The sequence below is a fragment of the Syngnathus typhle genome, linkage group LG5, assembly GCF_033458585.1.
Source record: "Syngnathus typhle isolate RoL2023-S1 ecotype Sweden linkage group LG5, RoL_Styp_1.0, whole genome shotgun sequence".
NCBI classification, from domain to species: Eukaryota; Metazoa; Chordata; class Actinopteri; order Syngnathiformes; family Syngnathidae; genus Syngnathus; species Syngnathus typhle.
In genome coordinates, this window is record NC_083742.1 from 15,838,178 (window position 1) to 15,859,356 (window position 21,179).

At 46.7% G+C, this 21,179-nt stretch overlaps 3 protein-coding genes and 1 long non-coding RNA gene across 5 annotated transcripts in view; 1 reads left to right on the forward strand and 3 right to left on the reverse strand.

The window, feature by feature from the left end:
* Window positions 1–172: 172 nt before the first annotated feature.
* On the reverse strand, window positions 173–1,805 carry selenoe (selenoprotein e). Its single transcript, XM_061278083.1, has 4 exons — window positions 1,648–1,805; window positions 1,222–1,298; window positions 843–921; window positions 173–504 (listed from the first exon to the last, which is right to left on the reverse strand). The coding sequence occupies exons 1-4, from the start codon at window positions 1,762–1,764 to the stop codon at window positions 361–363; spliced, it is 417 nt and encodes a 138-aa protein (XP_061134067.1). The 5' UTR covers window positions 1,765–1,805; the 3' UTR covers window positions 173–360.
* Window positions 1,806–2,323: 518 nt separating this feature from the next.
* On the reverse strand, window positions 2,324–16,992 carry gak (cyclin G associated kinase). Its single transcript, XM_061278080.1, has 29 exons — window positions 16,591–16,992; window positions 15,383–15,444; window positions 15,212–15,271; window positions 15,023–15,137; window positions 14,296–14,438; window positions 13,956–14,081; window positions 12,760–12,849; window positions 12,374–12,509; window positions 12,197–12,309; window positions 10,942–11,047; window positions 10,499–10,616; window positions 9,600–9,649; window positions 9,373–9,521; window positions 9,091–9,213; window positions 8,886–9,019; window positions 8,621–8,815; window positions 8,364–8,481; window positions 7,990–8,069; window positions 7,601–7,794; window positions 7,303–7,464; window positions 7,059–7,225; window positions 6,695–6,899; window positions 6,100–6,273; window positions 5,897–6,031; window positions 5,710–5,796; window positions 5,292–5,555; window positions 5,055–5,203; window positions 4,604–4,780; window positions 2,324–4,006 (listed from the first exon to the last, which is right to left on the reverse strand). The coding sequence occupies exons 1-29, from the start codon at window positions 16,730–16,732 to the stop codon at window positions 3,905–3,907; spliced, it is 3,876 nt and encodes a 1,291-aa protein (XP_061134064.1). The 5' UTR covers window positions 16,733–16,992; the 3' UTR covers window positions 2,324–3,904.
* Window positions 16,903–18,415, forward strand: LOC133153867 (uncharacterized). Its single transcript, XR_009714404.1, has 2 exons — window positions 16,903–17,040; window positions 17,912–18,415. It is a non-coding gene; the product is annotated as an uncharacterized LOC133153867 (long non-coding RNA).
* Window positions 17,936–21,179, reverse strand: part of znrf3 (zinc and ring finger 3) — a 34,979-nt gene continuing 31,735 nt past the window's right edge. For both annotated transcript variants that reach the window (XM_061278081.1, XM_061278082.1), the window contains exon 8: window positions 17,936–21,034. In XM_061278081.1, coding sequence (XP_061134065.1) covers window positions 19,545–21,034 — 1,490 coding nt within the window. In that variant the 3' untranslated portion in view covers window positions 17,936–19,544. The remainder of the gene's footprint in view (window positions 21,035–21,179) is intronic.

The following is a 21,179-nucleotide window of genomic DNA, read 5'->3' on the forward strand; positions in this document are numbered from 1 at the left end:
TTTTTCAGCTATACATTTGTAATTATTTTCACTTTTACTTCGTTTTAATTTTGGCCGTTTTGGTCCTTTATAAAACTACAGCTGAATTCAATTCATTTCATTTCTTCCTTGTATATAACTTTCTGGCTTCTGCTCACATCCTAGATTTATGTACAATAAATATTAAGCACGCTCAAGCATGTTAATTGTTTTTTTAATTGGATCAGACAAGTGAGGAATAAGACGGGCGCGCACTACGTCAGGCCAAGCGAGCCGTCAGAACGAAGCCGGGTTCTTGTATTTTGGGAACACCTTGAGGCTCCGTTCGTCATCAATGGCGTGTGCGAGACGCAGTGGCGAGGTTTGGCTTTCTGGGATACGTCACAGCTCGTCACGCAGGGCACGCAAGGGGAAGTTCTGGAACTCCTCTGGCACTGCTTCGCCCTTCTGCGACCGCTTGTAGAAGCCAAGGGAGTCCAGTAGGGCGGCGATCTCCACCGCCTTCATACCTTTCACGCCAACTGTCTGCAAACAGAAAGAGACGCAAAACAATTTGGTTTTAAAATAGTTTTACAGTATTAGGAGGGAAATCAAACATTTTTTGAAAAAAAGTGTTTTTGACTAACTTTTTTTTGTTTTTTTTAGATCAGAAGTTGACAATATATGGGCTAATATATTATGCTTTTTTCTTGTAAAATTATTTTGTGTAGATATGTTGCAGAAATCCAGCTTTCATAAAAAAAAAAAGAAAAAAAAGAAAGAAAGCTTCAGTTCTGGTATTGTTTGGATTTCTTAGCTGATAGCTGCAGCCTTCCCACCTCACTGAATTTGAGTTGCCCAAAACGGGTAGAGTTACAAATCACCTTCACGACCTCGCCCTCGTCATCATAAAAAATGAGTCGAGGGTCCACTTCTTCCGAGGAATCATACTCCAGGTTGTGACTGGAAGAGGAATCCTCGAATCAAGGAAACTTCGACTCGAACGCACCTCCGGTGCATGGTTTCAGAAACGAACGTTGACGTAAACAAAAAAACGTACGTATTTGGTTTTATTTTATTTTTAACATCGTAAATTATTTAGCATCTTTGTGTAATGAGCTCATCATCATTTACTCGAGTAAATCCCATCTTCATTCGACTGCATAAATGACCAAATGTGTTATGGCAAACATTCAAGACGACTTGCGTCTGGGGAAAAAAAAAAAGACGTTTGTGTGGAAAAGGTGTTGACGAGAAGGATACTACAAAGCCCAGCGCTCCATCAGGAATTGATGCAGCTCGGGCATTTTCTTGATGCCTCATCCAACCACGCTGGGAGCCTGAAAAACAAACAAGTTTTACATCACCCATTTGATATATATTTGTGTGATTTTTAAATCATTAAGAATAATCCAATTCATCAAAAATACAAAACCGTTGCTATTTTGGTCTGAAAAATGATGTATGTATTCACCTCATTAATACAGTACATTATTGTGAGGAAAAACAATTCCGTTGGCCGGCAAAGAGCATAAATCCGTGAATCATTGACCCACTTTAGAATTGCATCAGGAAAAATGAAAATAGAAAATATTTCATTTGTTTGGCATTCACTTACATGCACATTTTAATCAATATTTGGATCTTTTCAGCATTTTCCCAGGGCTGATTTGGATGTGGAGGACTCACCAGAAGTTTCCCCTGCGCAATGGTGATGTGACCGTCCGGTGCCGCCGTGGTTTCGATGTCGTTTCCCTTCGCCACCAAGACAACGCCGAGGGTAAGCGTCAACAAAGTGGGCAACATGTTGTCTCAGCTTCTCCGAGCTGCTTTGGCTCATGCCGACGTGTCCACCTGGTCTAAACTCGCATGGGCGAGACCACCTCGCATCATAGTTGGATTCCATCCAATCCAAAACAACATGTGTCAAATTGTGACATTACGAGCATCTGATAACTTTTTCATGATTAAACGCACGAGTCTTCTTCAATTGGCTTAGCGTCTTGATCCTTGGCATCTTTAAGTTCTCATCTTTGAAAAAGTCACCCGTCAAGCCTAAATTGGTGGGACGGTCCACATTTAATGGTGTCAGAGGTGACATCTGGGTCCTTATCACCTTTTCCCACACGGCTTTGCACAAAGAAGCTTCCAAGAGCTTCCGAACGTACGTTTCCTTGTAAGCGATGCCAACGTATTCGCTCACAAATGGACAAAAACAATTTTGTCTTCCAATACATGAACGGCAACACTTGACAGAGTACTATACATAAAGATGTATTGTATATTATTGTTAATTAGCTACGTACCATGAAGCTCAGTTCAAGTAAGACGTAACTGAAAATGTGGTCGGTTTGTTACAAAAAAATCTTTTTGCCGTCAGAACTTTTAATGTTTTTTCATTCATTCATATTCTCTTGTTATGACAATTTGATCCAGTAAAACACTGTATTGATGATTTCCATTCTTAAACTTACAATCATACTGGAAACACAAATTTAAAAATCTCAACAAAAAAGGAAGTAAAAAAACAAAAACGAAAAGACAGATATGACAAGATAGGATATATATTTCTATATATATCTGTATTCATATTTGTAAAAAGCATATTTATAACCTTTGGGATGAAATCAAAGTGGTCCCCCACACACCCTCTAATATATTATCATATGAAAATCTAACTGATTTCTTTTTTTCCAACTTTAATCTTTTTTTTTTAATCAGGCACCAATTGAATGCAAAAAATAAACTGACGAATAATAATAATAAATAAGAAAGTGATTGGATTGGTCCATGAGGTAAAAATGTGAACTAATACGACGTCAACAATACGTCAACAGTGTGATGTTATAAAACACGTACTCCCGCGCGGATCTGTCACTTGAAGGTCATCTTCACAAAGTCACGAGATGGATGTTTTGTAATTACAATATTTATGCACACAATGGACCCTTCTGAAATATGAAAAGCTAATCACACATGTTATGGTTGATCTATGTCATTCAAAAAACATCAGCCACGCCCTTTCACGAGTTAGCAAGAGATGCCAACAAGAGCGAGCTCCTGTCCAACATTCAGTGTACGTGGTTAGCAGTACGCCGTGCTACTTTGCCAACTTCACATTGTCATTCTTGGTAGGCATAGCTCCCAACTCAAGGCTTTGCCCAGTCAAAAGTAGCCTGACTGTTAATTAGGGCGCTGTTAATTGCTTCATCGTCAGAGTGCATCGAAAAAGCCTGATTGCTGCAGTGCGCGATGTTAGTGATTTAGGATAGCATGATGCTAACTGGATGCACACCTCCTTCATTATTTGTCACATTACGCTAACTACAAGTCGGATTGTTGAGGTGGAAGTAGTTAGCGGTAGCGCTAATGGAATGTTCGTCACTCTCTATCGCTAATGGCCTTATTATGAGCGGTTAGTCACGTAGCATAGCACGATTGGACGGCTATAGTAATAAAAAAAAAAGAGCACTTTTGTTCACATGGGTCTGTTTTGTCAGAAAGTACCACTAGACTAACTAGCGTGAGTATGTAGCGTGTGTGTTTCTCAATAGTGACTGGCAGACAAATCACATTGTTTGGCAGCCATTTTGAAGGCTTGTCTACGATACTGACAGGCACCAACAAAGCAGTTCCGTTTGCAAAATCCATTAGCATTCAGAAATTCCTCGCTCTTTTCACCATTGTCACCCCTTGAATGTTGCAGTGCGTCAACGGTGTTGTTTTTTCTTTTGTATTTCCACAGATGTAGCAAGGACTTGGGGAGATTGTGAAGTGGAGTGAAAGACGGGCAGTGCAAAAAAAAAAAAAAATACAAAACATAAACAAAGAAGGCCCAATGTGGGCTCAGTCCCGTCCAATCATGCCCCGCGGGGTTAGCTATATCCGTTCACAATGCAGTCCTCAGCCGGACCGTCTTTTTGTGTCACTTTTGTTGTCTTTTCTACTAAAAGAGGGCTTTGGATCCCTGGTTCTCAAACTCTGACCAGGCATCATTCAGCTCCATGAAGATCATCTTAGCGTAGTCCTCGTATGGCTTGCCAGTTGCCTGCGGGGTGATTCCGTTGATTCAAAAAGAGGGAGGAAGAGACAAATCAGGATTGAATGAATGCTTGTCATTAGAGGGGAAACAATTATCCGATTAACCCACACCTAATCAAATTAACTGTCGATAAAGCTGCATGGACCTTGCTTCATTTCAAATGGCCCAACCCCCTGAATTTCAACCTCTCAAAAGGTTCATTGTTTGAGATTTCTGCCGTCTTCCATTAGAGCAGCGTTGGTTTTCTTTCTTCCAAAATGAGACATGGGCAAAAATCTTCTTTTGCTTTACTATATCGAGCCAACCTTTTTCACCCCTGATGTATTTATTACCAACCAAACCAGTAACTGCATCATCGTCAATGTCCTGGTTTTGAGTAAAGGGATCTTTCTTTTAAAAATCTGAATTCACAATCAAATTTGATCAACATTCAGGCCGCTTGTGGGCGTTTCATTTTTGTATTTGTGTCTTGGACTGATTGTCTCGTTCAATGAACGGCTCTAAGTCTTCCCAACTTGCTCAGCTTAGTCAAAAAGCGGCACTCGCAAGTCAAGGGACCATTGCTGGTCTCACGGCACTATACGTATTGTGTCCAAAGCGCACCTTATCTGGATGGACCACCAGGACGGCCTTCCTGTAGAACTTCTTCACCTGGTCGGGCGTCACTAGGTCGGCCATGCCCACGGGCCTCCAGCGGCTCTCGCCCTCCCACAGCACCGTGTGCAGCGTGGACAGCAGCGCGCGGATGTTCCTCTCCTTGCCCTCGATCCAGTCTAAGATCTAAGAGGAGGGAGGTCAAGAGTCATCGGAAGGCAGGTGGCTGAGCCAAAGAGAACTAGAAAGTTACAAACTGAAACAAAGAATACAAAGACATTTGCCAATGGATGGTCCCTTTTCAAGTTTTCCAAAAGTTCCCAAGAGGTTTTGCATGCCTGAAAAAGGAGGTCGCGTTATTGCAGCGCGCCGGAGATTCCGTTACATCTCGGTCGTGGTCAAAGGTTTTGAATCCACGCTTCCTTCTCAATCAAAAGTCGCTCGGGAAGGGAAATTGTACCTGCAGTTTAAGCGGATCCATTTCCTTTGTGAGCTCCTGCCTCCTCATTTCGGCGATGGTCCTGGGCCCTTTTTTATCCATCTTGGAGGAGAATCCCTGAGTGGACAGCAGGTCCCCAAAGTCGTCCTCCTTGACTTTGGGCTTGGGGCCTGCGTAACGGCAACGCAAGCGGCGAGAAAGAAACATTTTCAGAGCACATTGGCGCCACACGCGCCAAACGTGACGGCGGGGAACTACCGAATGCCGGAGGCCGAACGCCTCTCTCCTCGCGACCCCCGATGACGCTGGGGAAGTTGAGGTTGTAGTTGGCCTTGGTGGTCTGAGGGCCAGCGCACTGGGGGGGCGCAGACGCTTTGGGCGCAGAGCCGGGACCCGCCTGCCAGGTCTTGTTGTGGCCCTGGGGGGCTTTGCCGGCTTGCCAGGACGCCGGACCTTGAGGCTTAGATGAAGAGGAGGACGGTGGAACCTTGCTAGGCTTGGAGAAGTTACCGGTGGTCGAACCTGGAACAAATGCATCACATTCAATTTTGGGGGGGGAGCGTATTCATTTTGGAGTAAATCCTATTTTACTTGCAGTTCCCACAACTTGGATATTCAAATCAAGGGGACATGGATAAGCGCTTTGGAAAGTCGATGGATGAATGCTAACACTTACCCGGTAAATTGGAGCTTAAATTCCCCAAATCAGCAAAGGGATCTAAGGTCTGAGACTTGGCCTTGGACATGGAAGACCTACTCGAAGCTACGAGCACACAAATATAGGAAGTTAGCCCCCCCCACAAAACCAAAAGGGGAAAAAAAAAAACTACCTGATGTATTCTCATACATTAGGTGATTCTTACCTGTGCTGACATACGCGGGCTTGGCAGTGGAGTTCATGGCCGCCGACGTGCTGGCTGCCCAGCTGTCCCACCCGCCCAAGAGGTCCGGGTGACTGGCCGACGATGTCATCTTGGGAGCATTGTTACCTAATTGATCTGACAGCAAACACAAATAGGAACACGCCGGCATCATGCGCTAAAGGAAGGGGCGGGGCGTCACTCACTCAGGTTCAAGAGGCTGGCGTTAGAAGCGGAAGCGGCTTTGCTCGGCGCCGAACTCTCAGAACCTATCAAGTCCCCAAACAGGTCGGGGCCAGAGGCCTGCCGGGACGAGCCCACGCTGGAGCCCACGCCGGAGCTGGAGCCCATCCCAAACGGGTCGAACGGGTCGCTTGTGGCTGCCCAAAAACACACACACGGTGCGCTGCATATTTACTGCATGTCAAACATTTTCAGCCTTTTCAATAAACTGGACCAAAGACCAATGTGTCAAACCGTTGGCAAGAACTTTCTCAACACTTTTTCAGTTTTCTTATTGTAAATATAGCGCGGCTGGAATCGGCAGCCTTGGCAAGGGACCGATATATCCCAAAAAGGTCGGTATCAGTCCGCCACCCCTGCTTTCGATAATTGCACATCCCTACATTGGACAAAATATCAATAAATGGGAGTTCAAACCCATTTTGAGTTGCTCAACTGAGAATTCCACCGACATTTTCTTGAAAAGAGGCATCTAAAGCTACATAAACCCGGAGTTCAAATGACTTTTAGGCCTGAAATATTGCAATTCAACCCAAATGTTCTCACAAAGATGCTTACGTTTGGAGCTGCTAAAGAACAAGTCCTCCTGGGTTGCCGTCGTGTGTTCGGCAGGTGGTGCAAACAGGTCGTTGAGAAGGTCGCCGTGGCTAGACGAGGCCTTCAGGCCAGCGCAGGTCGTCGTCGGCGCTTGGAGTTCGGAGTTCAAACCTAAGAGATCGGCTGTGTTGTCGGCGGGTGAGTCCTCGGGAGATGGGATTGGAGTCTGTGGGGGGGGGGGGGGGGGGGGTATGGTTGCATTAGCTTCTGTGATGTTGATTCCACAACTTTTAGATTTGGACCATCTGTGACTGGTGTGGAGCGTGAAGCTGCAAAGTGCTACGTTAGCTTCTCCCCGGAAAACCTCAAGCTATATTTTGCGTACCTGGAAGTCGGCATCGAAGAGCGGCTCACTGTTATCCCGCGCCGGAGGCTCCCCGCTGTGGGTCGAGCACGAGTAGGACTCTCCTTCCGACTGGTCACTCAGATCTTCCAGCTCATTCGAGGACCCGCCCGTTTGGATGCCCAATGTGTCTAGAGGCCCGCCGACATCTGACAGACACGCACAGACAGGTTTATGAACAATTCAAAGTGTAGAAGCTTTTAAAGCACATGGAATGACCTCGCACCTTCCCAGTCCAGCGTCTGGAAGAAGTTGTTGGCGCCGGTGTCGCTGCTCACGGGAGAGTCCGAGGCGGTGGAGCTTTGCGAGGCTTGCGCGGGTTGCTGAGGCGGTTGACCGGCGTCATAGAACGCAGAGGATCCCGGCTGACGTGGCAGTTCCGGTTTACCTGCAGATCGTGAAAGGTGAGCAAATTCTTTCATTCTCCTACTGCACGGCTCTTTCGACCTTAAATTGGTCCAAAAATGGCCAGCGGAGTTTAAAAAAACAACTTTGCTTCCAAAAGGTGTAATAGCGCCATCTACCAAATTTGCTGAGGATCTCTTGCTGCTCGTCGCGGGACGAAAAGAGGATCTTGGGGTTGAGGCCCTTGGTTTGAAAGCCGTCCCACGGCAGAGTCTTGGCGCTGGCTCGGTCCCGGGGCTCCACGTCAATGTCCAGGTTGACCTGGAACAAGTCTGGATATTTCTCCTGGATGTCGCAGGCGTCCAGGTCGTATCTGCCGGAAAGCAATGTCATGGCAGAAGAACAAAGATGCATTTTGTTAGGGTCAAAAAGTCAAAGTTTTGAGATTAGAGACATTTCGCCCGAACCTGCGGCAATAGTTTGTGTGATTTTTTTTTTTTCCTTTTTATTTTCTGGTGCAAAATAAGAAAACGTTTCAATGTAAGAAAAAATGAAAATACTGACTTACTTGGCAAACTTCACCGTGGTAGCATTTCTGGGCACAAAGCCTGTGTGGAACTGGATCTGGAACATTTTCATGGAGGCCATCTGAAACAGCAAACGCAGGGAAGCCAATGTATAAATGACGACAGAATGATTTGGAAATTCAGCCCCTGGGAGCGGCTTTCACCGAGGAAGATACGACGACGCTGGATCAAAAAGTATCAACGACCCTGCCGTTCCAAAAAAGAAGTTTGCCCAAGGGATAAAAAAATGTGTGCATCATAACGGGACCAAAGAGCTCTTTAGCGGAGGTACCGAATTTATTGTAATTAATACATATCATCGCCCATTTCAGTGCCCCTTGGCGATAATTAGAAGAAATACGGTATTCATTCTTGCCTTGGCCTGCAGACGTCCTCCCAGCGTGGACCTGGCGTGGTAGATCACCACCAGCACGTCTCCTTGGACGGTCACGTTGAGAGGAATCTCCGCTCGTCCGTCCTCCATTTTAAAATCCCTGTAAAGGGCACATGAGCCGCGACATCAAAGGAGCTTCACATTGCTGAAACATTTGATTCCATTTCATAAACACAGATTCCTCTCAATTTACCGCCTGGAGCATTCTATGCTTGAAAAGAAACCAAACGCAGACATACTTCATCCGGTCATACTCCTGGGAGGTGGTGAGGACCCTCTCGTCGCCGACGTAGACCTCGCAGAAGGGCCGACAGCCATTGCGCTGCTTGTTAAACAGCGGCACGGGCGTCATGGTGATGGCGTGGATGAGAACGGGCTTGCCGTGCGGGACGATGGGCTCCTCCGCCATCATGTCGCACATGTACTCGATGTACCTGCACAAATCAGCCGGCTGTCACGGCGCCGTAACAGACAGGGGACACAAATGCGGGGCGGTGGCACCACCTCTTGTGAGATGGGGCTATACCGGGCGGGCAGCGCTTCATGGAGAACATGTAGACGGCCGCTTCGGCCGTGGTGAAGAGGCGGCAGAAGCACAGGAAGGAGCAAACGGCCACGGCGGACGCTGCCCTGCCGTCCTGCGGCAAAAACAGACGACGCTGCACACAAAAGGCAAGAGCAGCGCGGCCACCTTCTGGCGCCTGCTTACCAGGCAGTGGACCACGCAGATGTTCCTCTGGTCCTGCTTGAGCCACTGGTGCATGTTCTTGCACACGCTGTACAGACTGCGCAGGTGGGGAGAGCGGCGAACCTGCCAGTTGCATTCCGAGACCTAGGCCGGGAAAACACGGAGGACGCCGTTTGCGCACGTCTTAAAGGACATCTCATTGATGTTCAGAACAATCGACATCAACCAACTTGTCTATTAATCGACAAAATAATCGACAGCAGAGCTTGCGCAAGCTGCCCGCACGCTCGCACGCACGCGTACCCGATTGTGGAAGCGGGACGGCCTATAGGAGCGCCTGGAGAGGTTGTAGACGGCGTAGTGTCCAGGATGCCGCGAATCCAGAAATAGCCGCACGTCCTCGATATTATTCTTTATAGCAGACTCCACCCCTTCGGCCGGGAAAGACATGACTGCATACAGATGCAAACTTGTGAGACGAAAAAAGGGAAGGAAATATTGAAGAGGTGAGTTCCCGACCGAAAACTAACCTGCTATTCTCGAGGTGATGTAGGAGATATCTAGGTCACCTTTGGCGTAGCTGCAAAAGAAAGGGCAGGGTCGCAGAGGTGGACCCAAAAAAAAAAAAAGTGCTTCAAACATCCTCCCTGCATATGACCGCGACAGCCATATTAAGTGTAACACTGCGGGTCAAAGTGACCCGTTTTAAAGCCGAACAACTGGCCCGGCACTCCCAATACATTGCGAGTCAAAGGAACCCGAGTTCGGGTCATAGCGGAACGTGGACATCCAGTGGCATAATTCTCGTTTTGCCGGTTGTCAGGAGTACAAACAATGCACCCGGGTCACTTTGACCGGGACATATTTCAAATTGTAAAATGCCTTTTAACCGGGTCAATTTAAAAGTTAGCATGCATCATTATGTGACGTCGAGTTCGGACACTGCTTGGTTAGCAATCATTCATGCGTTGACGCACGTCTCTTCTTCGTCTTGAGGGGAGACACATTATGCCGCTTCAAATCAAATGACAAAAACAGCAAACGATTGATCCTCGTTATGATTGTGGTGGTAGTGGAGCACGCGCAAATTAGTAGTTATTTTGCAGACAATACAAATGCAACAGAAATCAAACACACACTCAGACTACAGGAGCTTGGCCGAGGCTCAATGTTTACCTTGGGTTGCTAGCAGATGGAGACATGGTGAGGGATTGGACGGAGAGAAAAAAGGAAAAACAAATACACAAAATGACCAAAACAAATACCAAGGGTGAAAAACAATGAATTCAGCCAAACAGAAGGAGAACAGTGGAAAACCTTCAGACTTTGATTTGCACTCTGGCATAAGGAGCCGGGAGGAAACAGTGGCGGCGACGCCCATGTGAGATCGGTCGATAAAAGACAAAAAACAAACAAACAAGCATCTTACCTGGCTACGGACTGGATGACCTTGGAGGAGGTATCCTTGATGTTGGTCAGGAAGCGCTCGGTTCCTCCCTTGAGGATGTCCAGGAAGCCGCTACCCGACTGGTCGGGATCGTAAATCCCTTTATCGTAGGGAAAATGTGGGCAAAATTGTCAAACCAATCCGTTACTTATTATTAGCATGGCAATGGTGTCCAGTCTAAATATCCCTGTATTTTTTTTTTTCACCAAATAGACAACATTCCAAAGAAACTGGTTTTCGCGATACATCAATTAGCAATATATACAAAGAGGTTTTATTTGTACACATTTGATGATTTATAAATGAGTAGACCCAGCAAGTGCCATTTCAAGAGAGCCACGCCTACAAGCAGACATCCCCATCACTATAGAAAGCATTTAAAAACAATTCTAAATCCCATTATGGACAAAAGAAGTAGCGCTCACCTGCATTGTTGTGTTGTATCTGCGAGGGGGCCGTGACTGTCGTCGCCGCCGTCGATGCTGCCGCCGCCGCCCCGTTACTTCCGAACCCTCCATTCTGCTCCAGGAGCTGCAGACATTCATATCCGTCATACATGGGACGCCAGCAGTAGTAGGCGGTCAACATCATGTCCTTCCAAAAGTTTCTTTCAACGCTAACAAAATCCCGAGATGACGATCGGCGCTATCTACTCCGCTTTCCTTGCACTCCACCGTCTTGTCGAAGGAGGTTCATGAGGAGGCGGAGGACAATAATCTTCTTACGGGCAGCAGGGAAACCCCTTAACGCTAATCAGATTAGCCTTCTTCCCTTCGAAGGAGGCTGCTACGGACAGAATCGGGAGCTGGAAAGTAGCGTTTCTCAAAATGAGGCCCGCGAGCCGCAAAACAGAGTGGCGCCTTCACGCGCCAGCGACCCTATTTAGAAATTTTCCAACATAAAAATTAGAAGCAAACAACCACCTCATTTTGCGTCGTCTAAATCTGGTGAGCTCAATCAAAATTGGGGTCTCGTGATCCCCTTTGAGCAGCTGATCTCAGAACACAAAATGTAGAGCAACATATTTAAATAAACAGGAGTATATTCTTTATCCTCGATGAGGGACAAATAATAAAAAGACAAAATAGTGTCTAATCCGAACGCACCAGAAAGAGTCGCTACATGCCCATAGAACTGAGCAAAAATGTGGTAAAAACTTTGCATTCTAATCAATTATGTCCTTTCAGTAGCCTCTCCTCAAATTTGTTTTTTCTTGAGTTAAAATCTGATTTGATAACTAATGCAATTTCTTCTTTTTTTTTTTTTTTTTTTAAATATGGACCTTCTATTGTGCTATTCTATTCTATTCTTCTATTGAGTTATTTATATAGACGGCCCCTATCAATTATCTAAGCTGACGACTGTGTATATAATGGCTACAAAGTGGAGGCTTTCTGACCCTGAAATCAGCTTAACATAAATGGCAAATTTGGTGTAGGATTTGCTCATTAATGAAGTGGCATAATTTGGGATAAGGATTGTGGCTCAACTGCTAAATGTGAGGCACCATGCCGAGCGGGCGTGAAGACGGGGGTTCGAGCGGGGATTTATTTCTATTTCAATCGGTGCGGCGATCCAAGCACGCTTCCATGTTGGTGACAAATGACTTTGCTAATTTGCTAACAAGTGCAGCGCTATGACAAAAATGAATGAGCAACCATTCCGAAAAGGTGACACTACCTCTGTGATGGGGGACTTGGGGTTGACGTTTCGGGCCGCCGCTATTTCCTGAAGCTGGTTGACCACTTCTGTGATGGAGAGCCGCTCCCCGGGATTCACTTTCAACATGGAGCCTGCAAATGAAAGAGGGGTACTGCCACCTGCTTCCAGGACTGACTCTAGACGCGGCGCACTTACGAATGAGATTGTGGTAGACCGTGTACTTGGTGTCGTTCTGCGGCACGGAGTACTTCCCGTTGACGATCTGCAACTTGGCGCCTTCCTCGAACGGGTGTTGCTTGAAACACAACAGGTAGAGGATGCAGCCCAGGGCCTGTATGGGGCAGGAAAAATTAGACATGGGGAATTAATTGATTACTCATGTATCCGCTTCCTTGCTGATTGTCGTAGGGTGGTAAGAAAATTTGCTTCAACTGGATGGATGGATGGATGGATGGATGGATGGATGGATGGATGGATGGATGGATGGATGGATGGATGGATGGATGGATGGGTATGTGGACATTGGCATCTGTTAGTTTTGTGCTCAGGTGATTAAACACAAGGTAAAACGGAGGTCGGACCCAGATGTCTTGCTTCTCATTGATGGGATAGTTGGAGTACAGGTCGATCATTTCCGGTGTTCGGTATGCTGGAGTGGTGTTCCTTGTGATCTACGGACAGACAGGCAGACAAACAGACGTGTGTACGCGCACACAGGTACACACTGTAAGGTTGCGAAATCCAAAGCAACTGCTCCAGAAGACTTCAGCTCAGAGAGCCACACGGTCGTCTTTACTTAGACCGAGCATATGTAAAGTCAATCCAATCAAATTCAGCAAAGGTAACTGCTAGCAAAGAGCAAAAATGGTGAGGTGGAAATAAAAGGCCAAAGTCCTGAATGAGGGGAACAACGCGAGGTTAGAATGGTTTGAACCGTGATGGTCCGATAAAAGTGTGTGTTATCAGTGTGACGGATGTGCGCGCGTCTTAACAGGGTTACAAACACAAATCTCGGGGCGCATTTTGTTGTGGTCAAAGCCGCACAAAACATTATGGACTGCCCCCGCTTGGTTATTCAATCAACAGCGAGCCTGGTGCTTGTCAATGTGATTTCTCCTACGGGTGCGGCGGTCATGACCTTTTCGTATACGTTTCAGAACTTGCAACCGGGGGAAAAAACATATTTTGATATTTTTTCTTTCGGTCTTTTATTCTAATTGTAAGAAGTATACATAATCAAATATCTATGCCATACTAATAATTCTATATAGACACACTTTAGAATGTAAAAATAAATGACAAAAAAATATAGCAAAACTCCGATCTAATAACTTAACGCATTGATTTAACTGACATGGACAGATCAAATAATTATAAAGTATTAATTTAGAGCAAAACAATAGACTGCGGTACGATCAAATATTAAGTACATATTTCATTAGACGGACATTTTTCGTATTTATAATTATGCGTGGATAATTATGAAGAGAGGGAAATACGATCTAAATTTAAACTTCAAAGTCATTTTGGAGTAGAAATGTGTAGGAAAGGGTGTACTTAATAACAATTTGATCATTTCGATGGGATTATTTTCTTTTCTTTTCAGCATTGTTGTTAGGCTTAGAGTGCCACCTGCTGCTTTGCCATTCATGTACTTGACCACCAATGCTTTTGAAGTGGACTTTGTTTTTTTTGGAACCGATTTGAGACTATCCCCAAACGTTGAATAGAAGTGCTGTTAAAATGTGGGCAAAGAAGCGTGAGGTCGCGCACGTACCTCGTCCTCCACCATGGACCTCTTCTGTGCCGACCAGCTGTAGTCGGGGTCGTGAGCCACGGTGGTGGCACTGCCAAAGTCGCACAGTTTGACGGTGCCTTGGTTACTAATCAGCAGGTTCTCAATCTGCAAGCGAGAGATGGCGACATGCCTCAAACCATCGTTAGGAATTACTAGTGATTCGCTCTACTGAGCAAAAATTACCACAACATACTTAGATGGGATTTTGACAAACCAAAAAAAAGAAAAGATTATAAGGTCTTGTGTGTAGATTTGAAATTGTTTCTTGAGACGTGCGACGCGGGGTGTGTGCAAAGGTGATGTCATTGTTGAGGCCCACCTTGAGGTCTCTGTGGATGACATGGGGCTTCTGCTTGTGCAGGTGCTGCACGGCACGACACGTCTGGTAGAAAACCTTCAGCACAGTGTTGCAGGAGACGGGGGCGCGCTGCTCCACTCGTCGAAGGAAGTCCACCAGCTGGCCTGAGGGTGAGACCAAATGTTTGCAGGGTCCCCATTACCTTCTGTCTCCGTGGCTTTGAAACACAGTAGCAACACGCAGAAGACAGATAAAAATCTGTATTTGGCGTTTACTACCACCTACTGGACTGGAGAGGAACAGCACTGCACTGCGCAGAGGACAACAAATTGATTTGGTGTAGAGCCCATGAACGAGAGCAGCCCAAAGAAGAAGAGGATTTTTTTTTTTTTTTATAAATTCATGATATATTGTTTAAAATGCTCGGTCACGCAGAATTTTATTCCATCAAATATCGGAACTAAAAAAATACGGGTATAGAATAACTGAGCTCTTCTTTGCGTAAATTCAAATGTATATATTATACTGCCCCCCTGGTGGCCCAGGCACAAACACAAGATGGCGCACCGCGTCGATGCTGCAACGATTTGATGTTGTTTCATTCCAAACAGGAGATAAAAGTTGCCCTCGAAAGCAGTCATATTCAAACGTCAGAAAGCGGGTGAAGGTTCAGCCAAGCCACAGACGGCCGGAAAAGAAGAAGTCACGACTCTGCGCAAAATATGCATCGCGGCCGTCATGAACGTACCTTTGCAGAGTTCGGTGAGGATGAGGAACTCGGCCTGACCCGTGTCCGACTCCTCTTTGCCAATGGAGGCGGCAGAGCAGAACTGGACCACGTTGGGGTGCCCCGACAGCTTTTTCTGCAAAGGCCGACCGGGGAGGTTTTAACAAAATTGGAATTTTCCGGTTTCGAAAATAGGGGTGGCGGGCGTACCATGAAGCAAATTTCCTGGATTATTTCCTTGTTTTTCTCATCCTCGTTGGACAAAAGTCGCTGGAGTAATACCCAAAAGCAGAATTTGACATGTCACGCTCACAAGGTAGAAAAGCGGAATGAATCCGGATTAAAGCACGGAAGGCTTGTATTCAACAAGTTTCCTCTGACCTTCAGAGCGTAGTCTTTGCCACTGCTGACGTCTTGGGCTTCGTAGACAAATGCGAAGCCGCCTGTGGAAAGCACATTGTTAACGATTCTCCCCACTTTCTTCGTCTATGTTGCTTTAATTCTTCTGATTCTTGGTTTCACTCCTATTCTTCATTATTGCTTTAATTCTTACCATTAAGTCATTGTATATTATTTAAAAGGAAAATTGGCCATAATCTTCTCTTTTTCTTTTCTTCTTAACATGACCTGATTGTGTTCGTTCCTTCTCTACATCTTTGTTACTTTAGATCTCACTCCATGTCACATAAACTCTAAAATTTCTTATTGTATTGAGTTGTGATAACCTTGCTTCTCAATTGATTGATTGATTGAACTTTATTCATCCCACAGCGGGGAAATTCACTTGTCACAGCAGCGCACATAAGTGCAAGAATAATACGAGTGCAAGAATAAAACAAGGGCCAAAATTTCAAAAACGGGTAAATAACAGACAAGGACAAACACAACTTTAATTGTTATAGTTTCTTAGTTGTGTTTGTCTATCTAGCCCTGGGATCGGCTACTTAAATGCTGGAGGGGCCCCCATTTTTTCTTCAGAGTTACTGGAGGGGCAGCATAGGATCACTCATTCCCTAACCTGTTGAATGGCAGCAGGGCTGCTAGTTGTCATCATCCCTGATCTAGCCTATAAAGGTCAGCTTTGGAGATGACATGTCCATTCAGTAGGACTTTTCAAGGAACCCTTAAAAAAATGGGCTATGATAGACGATAGAGATGTTGGCAAAGGTTTTGTTTACTCAATTCAACATGATTCAATGGCTCCCAAATTCTATGAGATGGTGTCCAAAGAATGTGAATGGCCGACTTATGTCCGGAATTAATCGTAGGTTGGGGAAGAAAAAAAAAAAAGAAGACAAGTTGAATTCGTTAACAGTGGAGCGCGAATATAAAGGTTCACTTTGCAGACAGCTAGATTTTCCTGCAAAACAAACATCAGCAGCAGTTTGGAGTTCAAGTCGTCACGCAGTCCTGTCAGTCAAACCGATGCAATTGCACCAAAGTTTAGTTTATTGCTGCTTAACTACTTAAAATACGTGCTAACGTAACTGTCATTTATTCGCAACTGAATAAATTGTTAGCAAGTTAGCTTCCCGGCTGCGAGTTAGCCCGAGTCCACTGTCAATGAACAACAATGTGTATTGCTTTACCTTCCGCAATCACCCGCTTGATCCGCAGTTTCATGTCACCCAACTCGACCATCTGCCCCACAAAGTCGTTCTGGTCCCGACTTGCCGCTCCGACCGAGCCGGGCCCGGCGAGGAAATCCAGCGCCGATTGGAACAGTGACATTTTTGTCCAATTTTTCTTTTCTCTTTGAGCCTGCTTCTCCTTCTTCTTCTTTCAAGGTGCACCAAACGGCCAACCAGGGACAGCTCGGGGTGTGGGGGACGTTGGCGACGCCGACGGAGGTCCGACCGGACTCGATGATGGATCGTTCAGAAGAGTTGAAAATCTGCTGACATTTTCTTCCTGTTGAGGTGTTGACGACGAAAGGCCGCAGCCATCACTCCATTCTAGCTAGAGACTACTTCCGGGATGCCTGGTGATGTCACGACACGAGCTGATCACGTGAGTGACCTATGGTCACGTGAGCGGAAGTAAGAAAAATCAAGAAAAATCGCTGCTTGCTGATGGTGTATGCATAATCTTTTTTTTATTTTTATTTTTAACCCTGAGATGCACTAATGACTTTAGCCTACGCTCTTCCATAAGTGGGTCAAAAATGACCCATATTATGTGTTTTAAATGCCATTTTTGTAATTTTGGGAGAGAAATTCACTTCTATGATATTAGGTATTATATCTATGGTCACACAGCAATGATTCAATTGTCAAAAGTGGAATCGAACCCGTACCCTCCTAACTGTGATGCAGACGTGCTAACCAGTGCACCACCAAACCGCAACCCACTTATGCATGTAGGGGTTAAATAAAAAAAAAAGTCTTACAATACATGATCACTTTCAAAAGGGTTAGGGACTTGCATTTCTGGGTCGAGCTAGAGCCGGGTTTGCGTTCTCTTTTCTTTGTCTCCGAATTGACCTTTTTTGTTCGGAAAATGACTGAGGAAAAGCTACGATACATCTTCATTCATGTAAATTATGACAAGATTTAAAAAAAAGAATTTTCATTTCAGTATGTACCCATCCATTTTCTGAATCACTTCTCCTCATGAGGGTCGCTATCCCAGCTGGCAGTAGGCGGGCGACACCCTGAACCGGTCGTCAGCCAATCGCGGGGCACACAGAGACAAACATTTGTACTCACACTCTCACCTACGGGCAATTTGTAGCGCTCACCATGCATGTGTTTGGAATGTGGGAAGAAACCCACGCAGGCACGGGGAGAACATACAAACTCCACACACAGGAAGGGCGGAGCCAGAATCGAACCCGAACAATTTTGTGTGCCTTTAAAATGTGTTTGAATTGAATGACTGTGATGTCTATGTGTTTTTTTTTTCTCTCAGCATCAAGACAGGACAAGGCAGGACTTCCTTGAATAAAAGTGTATATTTGACACACATCTTTGTACACTGGTAATTACAAAACAGTCTGCTACGCTACAAAAGTTCCTCAAATGTTTTTTTGTTGTTGTTTTGGTCAGAAGATTGAATCATCCCGTCTCAACTGTTGTGCAATTGTGAACACACGCGTATTTACAAAGTCTTACGCCCGTAAGTGATTTCCATTGTCTCTCCGATAAACTCTGAACATAAGACATGGCTTTGAGATAAATATATTAGTAAATAAATATTCAGAGAACATATTTCCATTCATGAAATGCTTTTTTTGCTGTACATGTACACAAATATACACAAGGTTGATGTCGTAAAACATTCGTAAATGAGACTGACTGACGGACAAATAATTATACTCTTTCTTACATTTTTGTTTTTTTTTACAAAATATTCATTTGTACACAATTTCATCTTTTTAAGTGCTACAAACATGAAAAAAAAAAAAACATTAAATAGTGACTCATGTACCCCCAAAAGACAACAGCAACAAATGTGTTCCGCCAGCATGCAGGTTTGCGATGCAGAAAGGCAACTTTTGGGGACGCCTGTCCTCTGCGCGTGCGTGCGTGCGTGTATTTCATAGAAACAGTATGGAAAGCAGTCTGCAGGACAAACAGAAAGGCATGAACGTGTATCGTATTTCAAATGCATTGTTTTCTTTTTGCTCCAACTCATCAAAGTACAACAAGGAAGCCTTTTGACGTGAGATTTTTTGCTTTGGCCTTTTGGCGCAAGCCCGCTCATGGCCAAAAGCCTTTGAGCACGGACTCTAGAGCCATGCTCGCGTTTGTCCTCACCAGAAAGAAAATGCCTTTTAGCGCACGAGTAGGACGTGTTCAAATGACAATTGGAAACATTTTCTTTGCGTTGAAGACAAAACAATGTCGAAATGAGAAAACCAGCAAAAAAATAAGTCTGCTGGCCGCCAGTCGCACACTAGCTCGCAAGCTAGCGGCCCGTTTCTGTCGCGCTGACTTGTCGTGCTAGTGAGGACAAAGCATACGAGCGCACGGACCTTGTGCTGAATATCGAACAAATGCTCAAAGGGCTTTCGGAAACATCGTGGAAGGATTCTGACTGACTTTCTGCGGGTTTGGGTTTTAAGTCTCCAAAATTCATGTAAACGCGGTAACGTTTTAAAGATTCAGACCACAAAACCTCTTTCACTTAGCAACCCCAAATTGGTACAAATGGTCAATTCCATTGTGATTGAATATTTTCTCACTTTAACCAGTTTGAAGTGTTAAAAATAGCACACGACATGTATTTTTCTTCCACGTGGTTGACGTGGTGGCCAGCTCCGGTGGCAACAACACAATCACATCTTGCTTGTTTTGGTATCGCTACGACCGTACAAACTGGCTCGAAGCTCGGAAGGCAGTGTAAGATGCAGATGTCCAGCCCTGGATGGCCGCTCGGACACGTTGACGAACATTTCGGTAGAAAGATCCACGTTCCTACACGACGACATTCACCAGAAACCAGCATTTGGGCAGACACCCCTAGGTTGGTTACGCAGCCGCATTCACCAGAAAGCAAGGCGACTGGAGGTTTCAACCGACCGGACAGTACCAAACACAATTCAGCCCTCAGTACTTCGGCCAGGAGTGTTTTCAGAGAGCTGCGGCGGAAACAAAGCCCTGGTCTCCTCGCTCTGAAGGTACGAGCCACCTCGGGTGTAAAAGTCGTCCTTATGCACTTCCGACCACGTGGCGCCGGAGTCGGGCAAAAGGCTGCTTTCACAGTCACTGTCCTCGGGGATAATGGGTATTCGCTGGCTGAGTTCGCAACAGCCCTGTGCCGGTTGGGCCTCCGACTCGGCGTACTGCACGTTGACGGCGTAGTCCTCCGTATAGTGTCCCCTATGGACCTTCATCTCCTTGTAGAAACAGCAAGGAGGTCCTTCCGAAGAAGGGCGCGAGAAGTTCCCGGAGGGTCTCGAAGGTCCGGACGTCTGCTCCGAGTCTCGGGCCTTGGAGTCTGCCTTCTGGGGAAGCGCCTCGAAGCAGCAGGTGCACCCTGCCGCAGTTCCTGCCCCGAGGTCGCTCACCTGGGCCCCGACGTCCGCGGCGGGGGGTTCAGGGACGATGGTCTCCTCGGGTTCCAGTGATGAGCGACCGCTACGGTTGGGCTCCAAGCTGCAGTTGGCCAGCCGGTCCCCGGAGTTGTAGGGAAGCTGTAGGCAATCGCGTCCCGAGGGTCCCACGGATGACGGCGTCGATTCCTCAGGGGCGGAGGGGCACGGCGCGGTCCCCGCCTCCCCCCGACAGGGGCTCTTGCTCCGGTAGACGTAGGGATCGTAGTCGCTGCTTAACGAGCTCCGGAAGGTGGAGCAGCTCCCGTACACTCCCTGGTTGCTGACTTCGGTGCAGTCCAACATGGAGTCGCTGGAGGAACAGTGGCACGGGCCCGAGCCGCCGCTGCTACTGTCGCTCCCGGGGCAGTCGGCCAGATAGCCGCTGCACGCCGAGCGGTGGCCATGGTAGCAGCTCAGGCTGGAAGCGTCGGCCACCCTGGAGGACGCCGGAGCCATGTGGACCACGGCAGGGTACAAAAGCCCCTGCTGGAAGGCCCTCTTGTGGCCTTGACCCCCCTCGGGAGGCTGCTGGGGGAAAGTCAAGCCCTGGAAGTAGTAGTGCTGGTACATGGTTTCGTACTGGGAGAAACAGGCCGCCCGCGAGAAGTTGCGGCCGTGGAATTTGGGGCGTTTCAAAGCAGGCTGCTGGGAAGGCGGCGGCGCTTGGTAGGCGGGGGGTCCGTGCTGCTCCAGGCCGCAGCGATGAGGGTTGAGGGAGTGGTCCAAGTGCAAGGCGGCAGGGTGGTAGCTCCGCAGAAAGGACGAGGCGGCTCGGGGCGGGTACAGCCCCGGAGGGTCGGCGTGCTGGTCCACCGTGAGCACGGTGATGGCGTTGCCGTGAAGGTCCACACTGGTTCGGGTGGGGTATGCCGTCACCTGGCCGGCTCGGTGCACTCTGCCGGGGTAGTGGACCGGCAGCACCACCCTCTGCTGCCGCCCGTGAAGCGGGTTGCCGGACTCCATGCAAGCGGGGCCTGCATTTCCCTTCTTTTGCTCTGTGGAGCCAAACAAACACACTTCAAACAAATGCGACGGGTCAAGCAATCCAATCGTTACGGGCTGCTTCATTTTTTCCCCCCCCCCATTTATGACCTGGGAAGCATTTTAAACTGTGATGAAAATGCATAGTGTTTTCTCCAA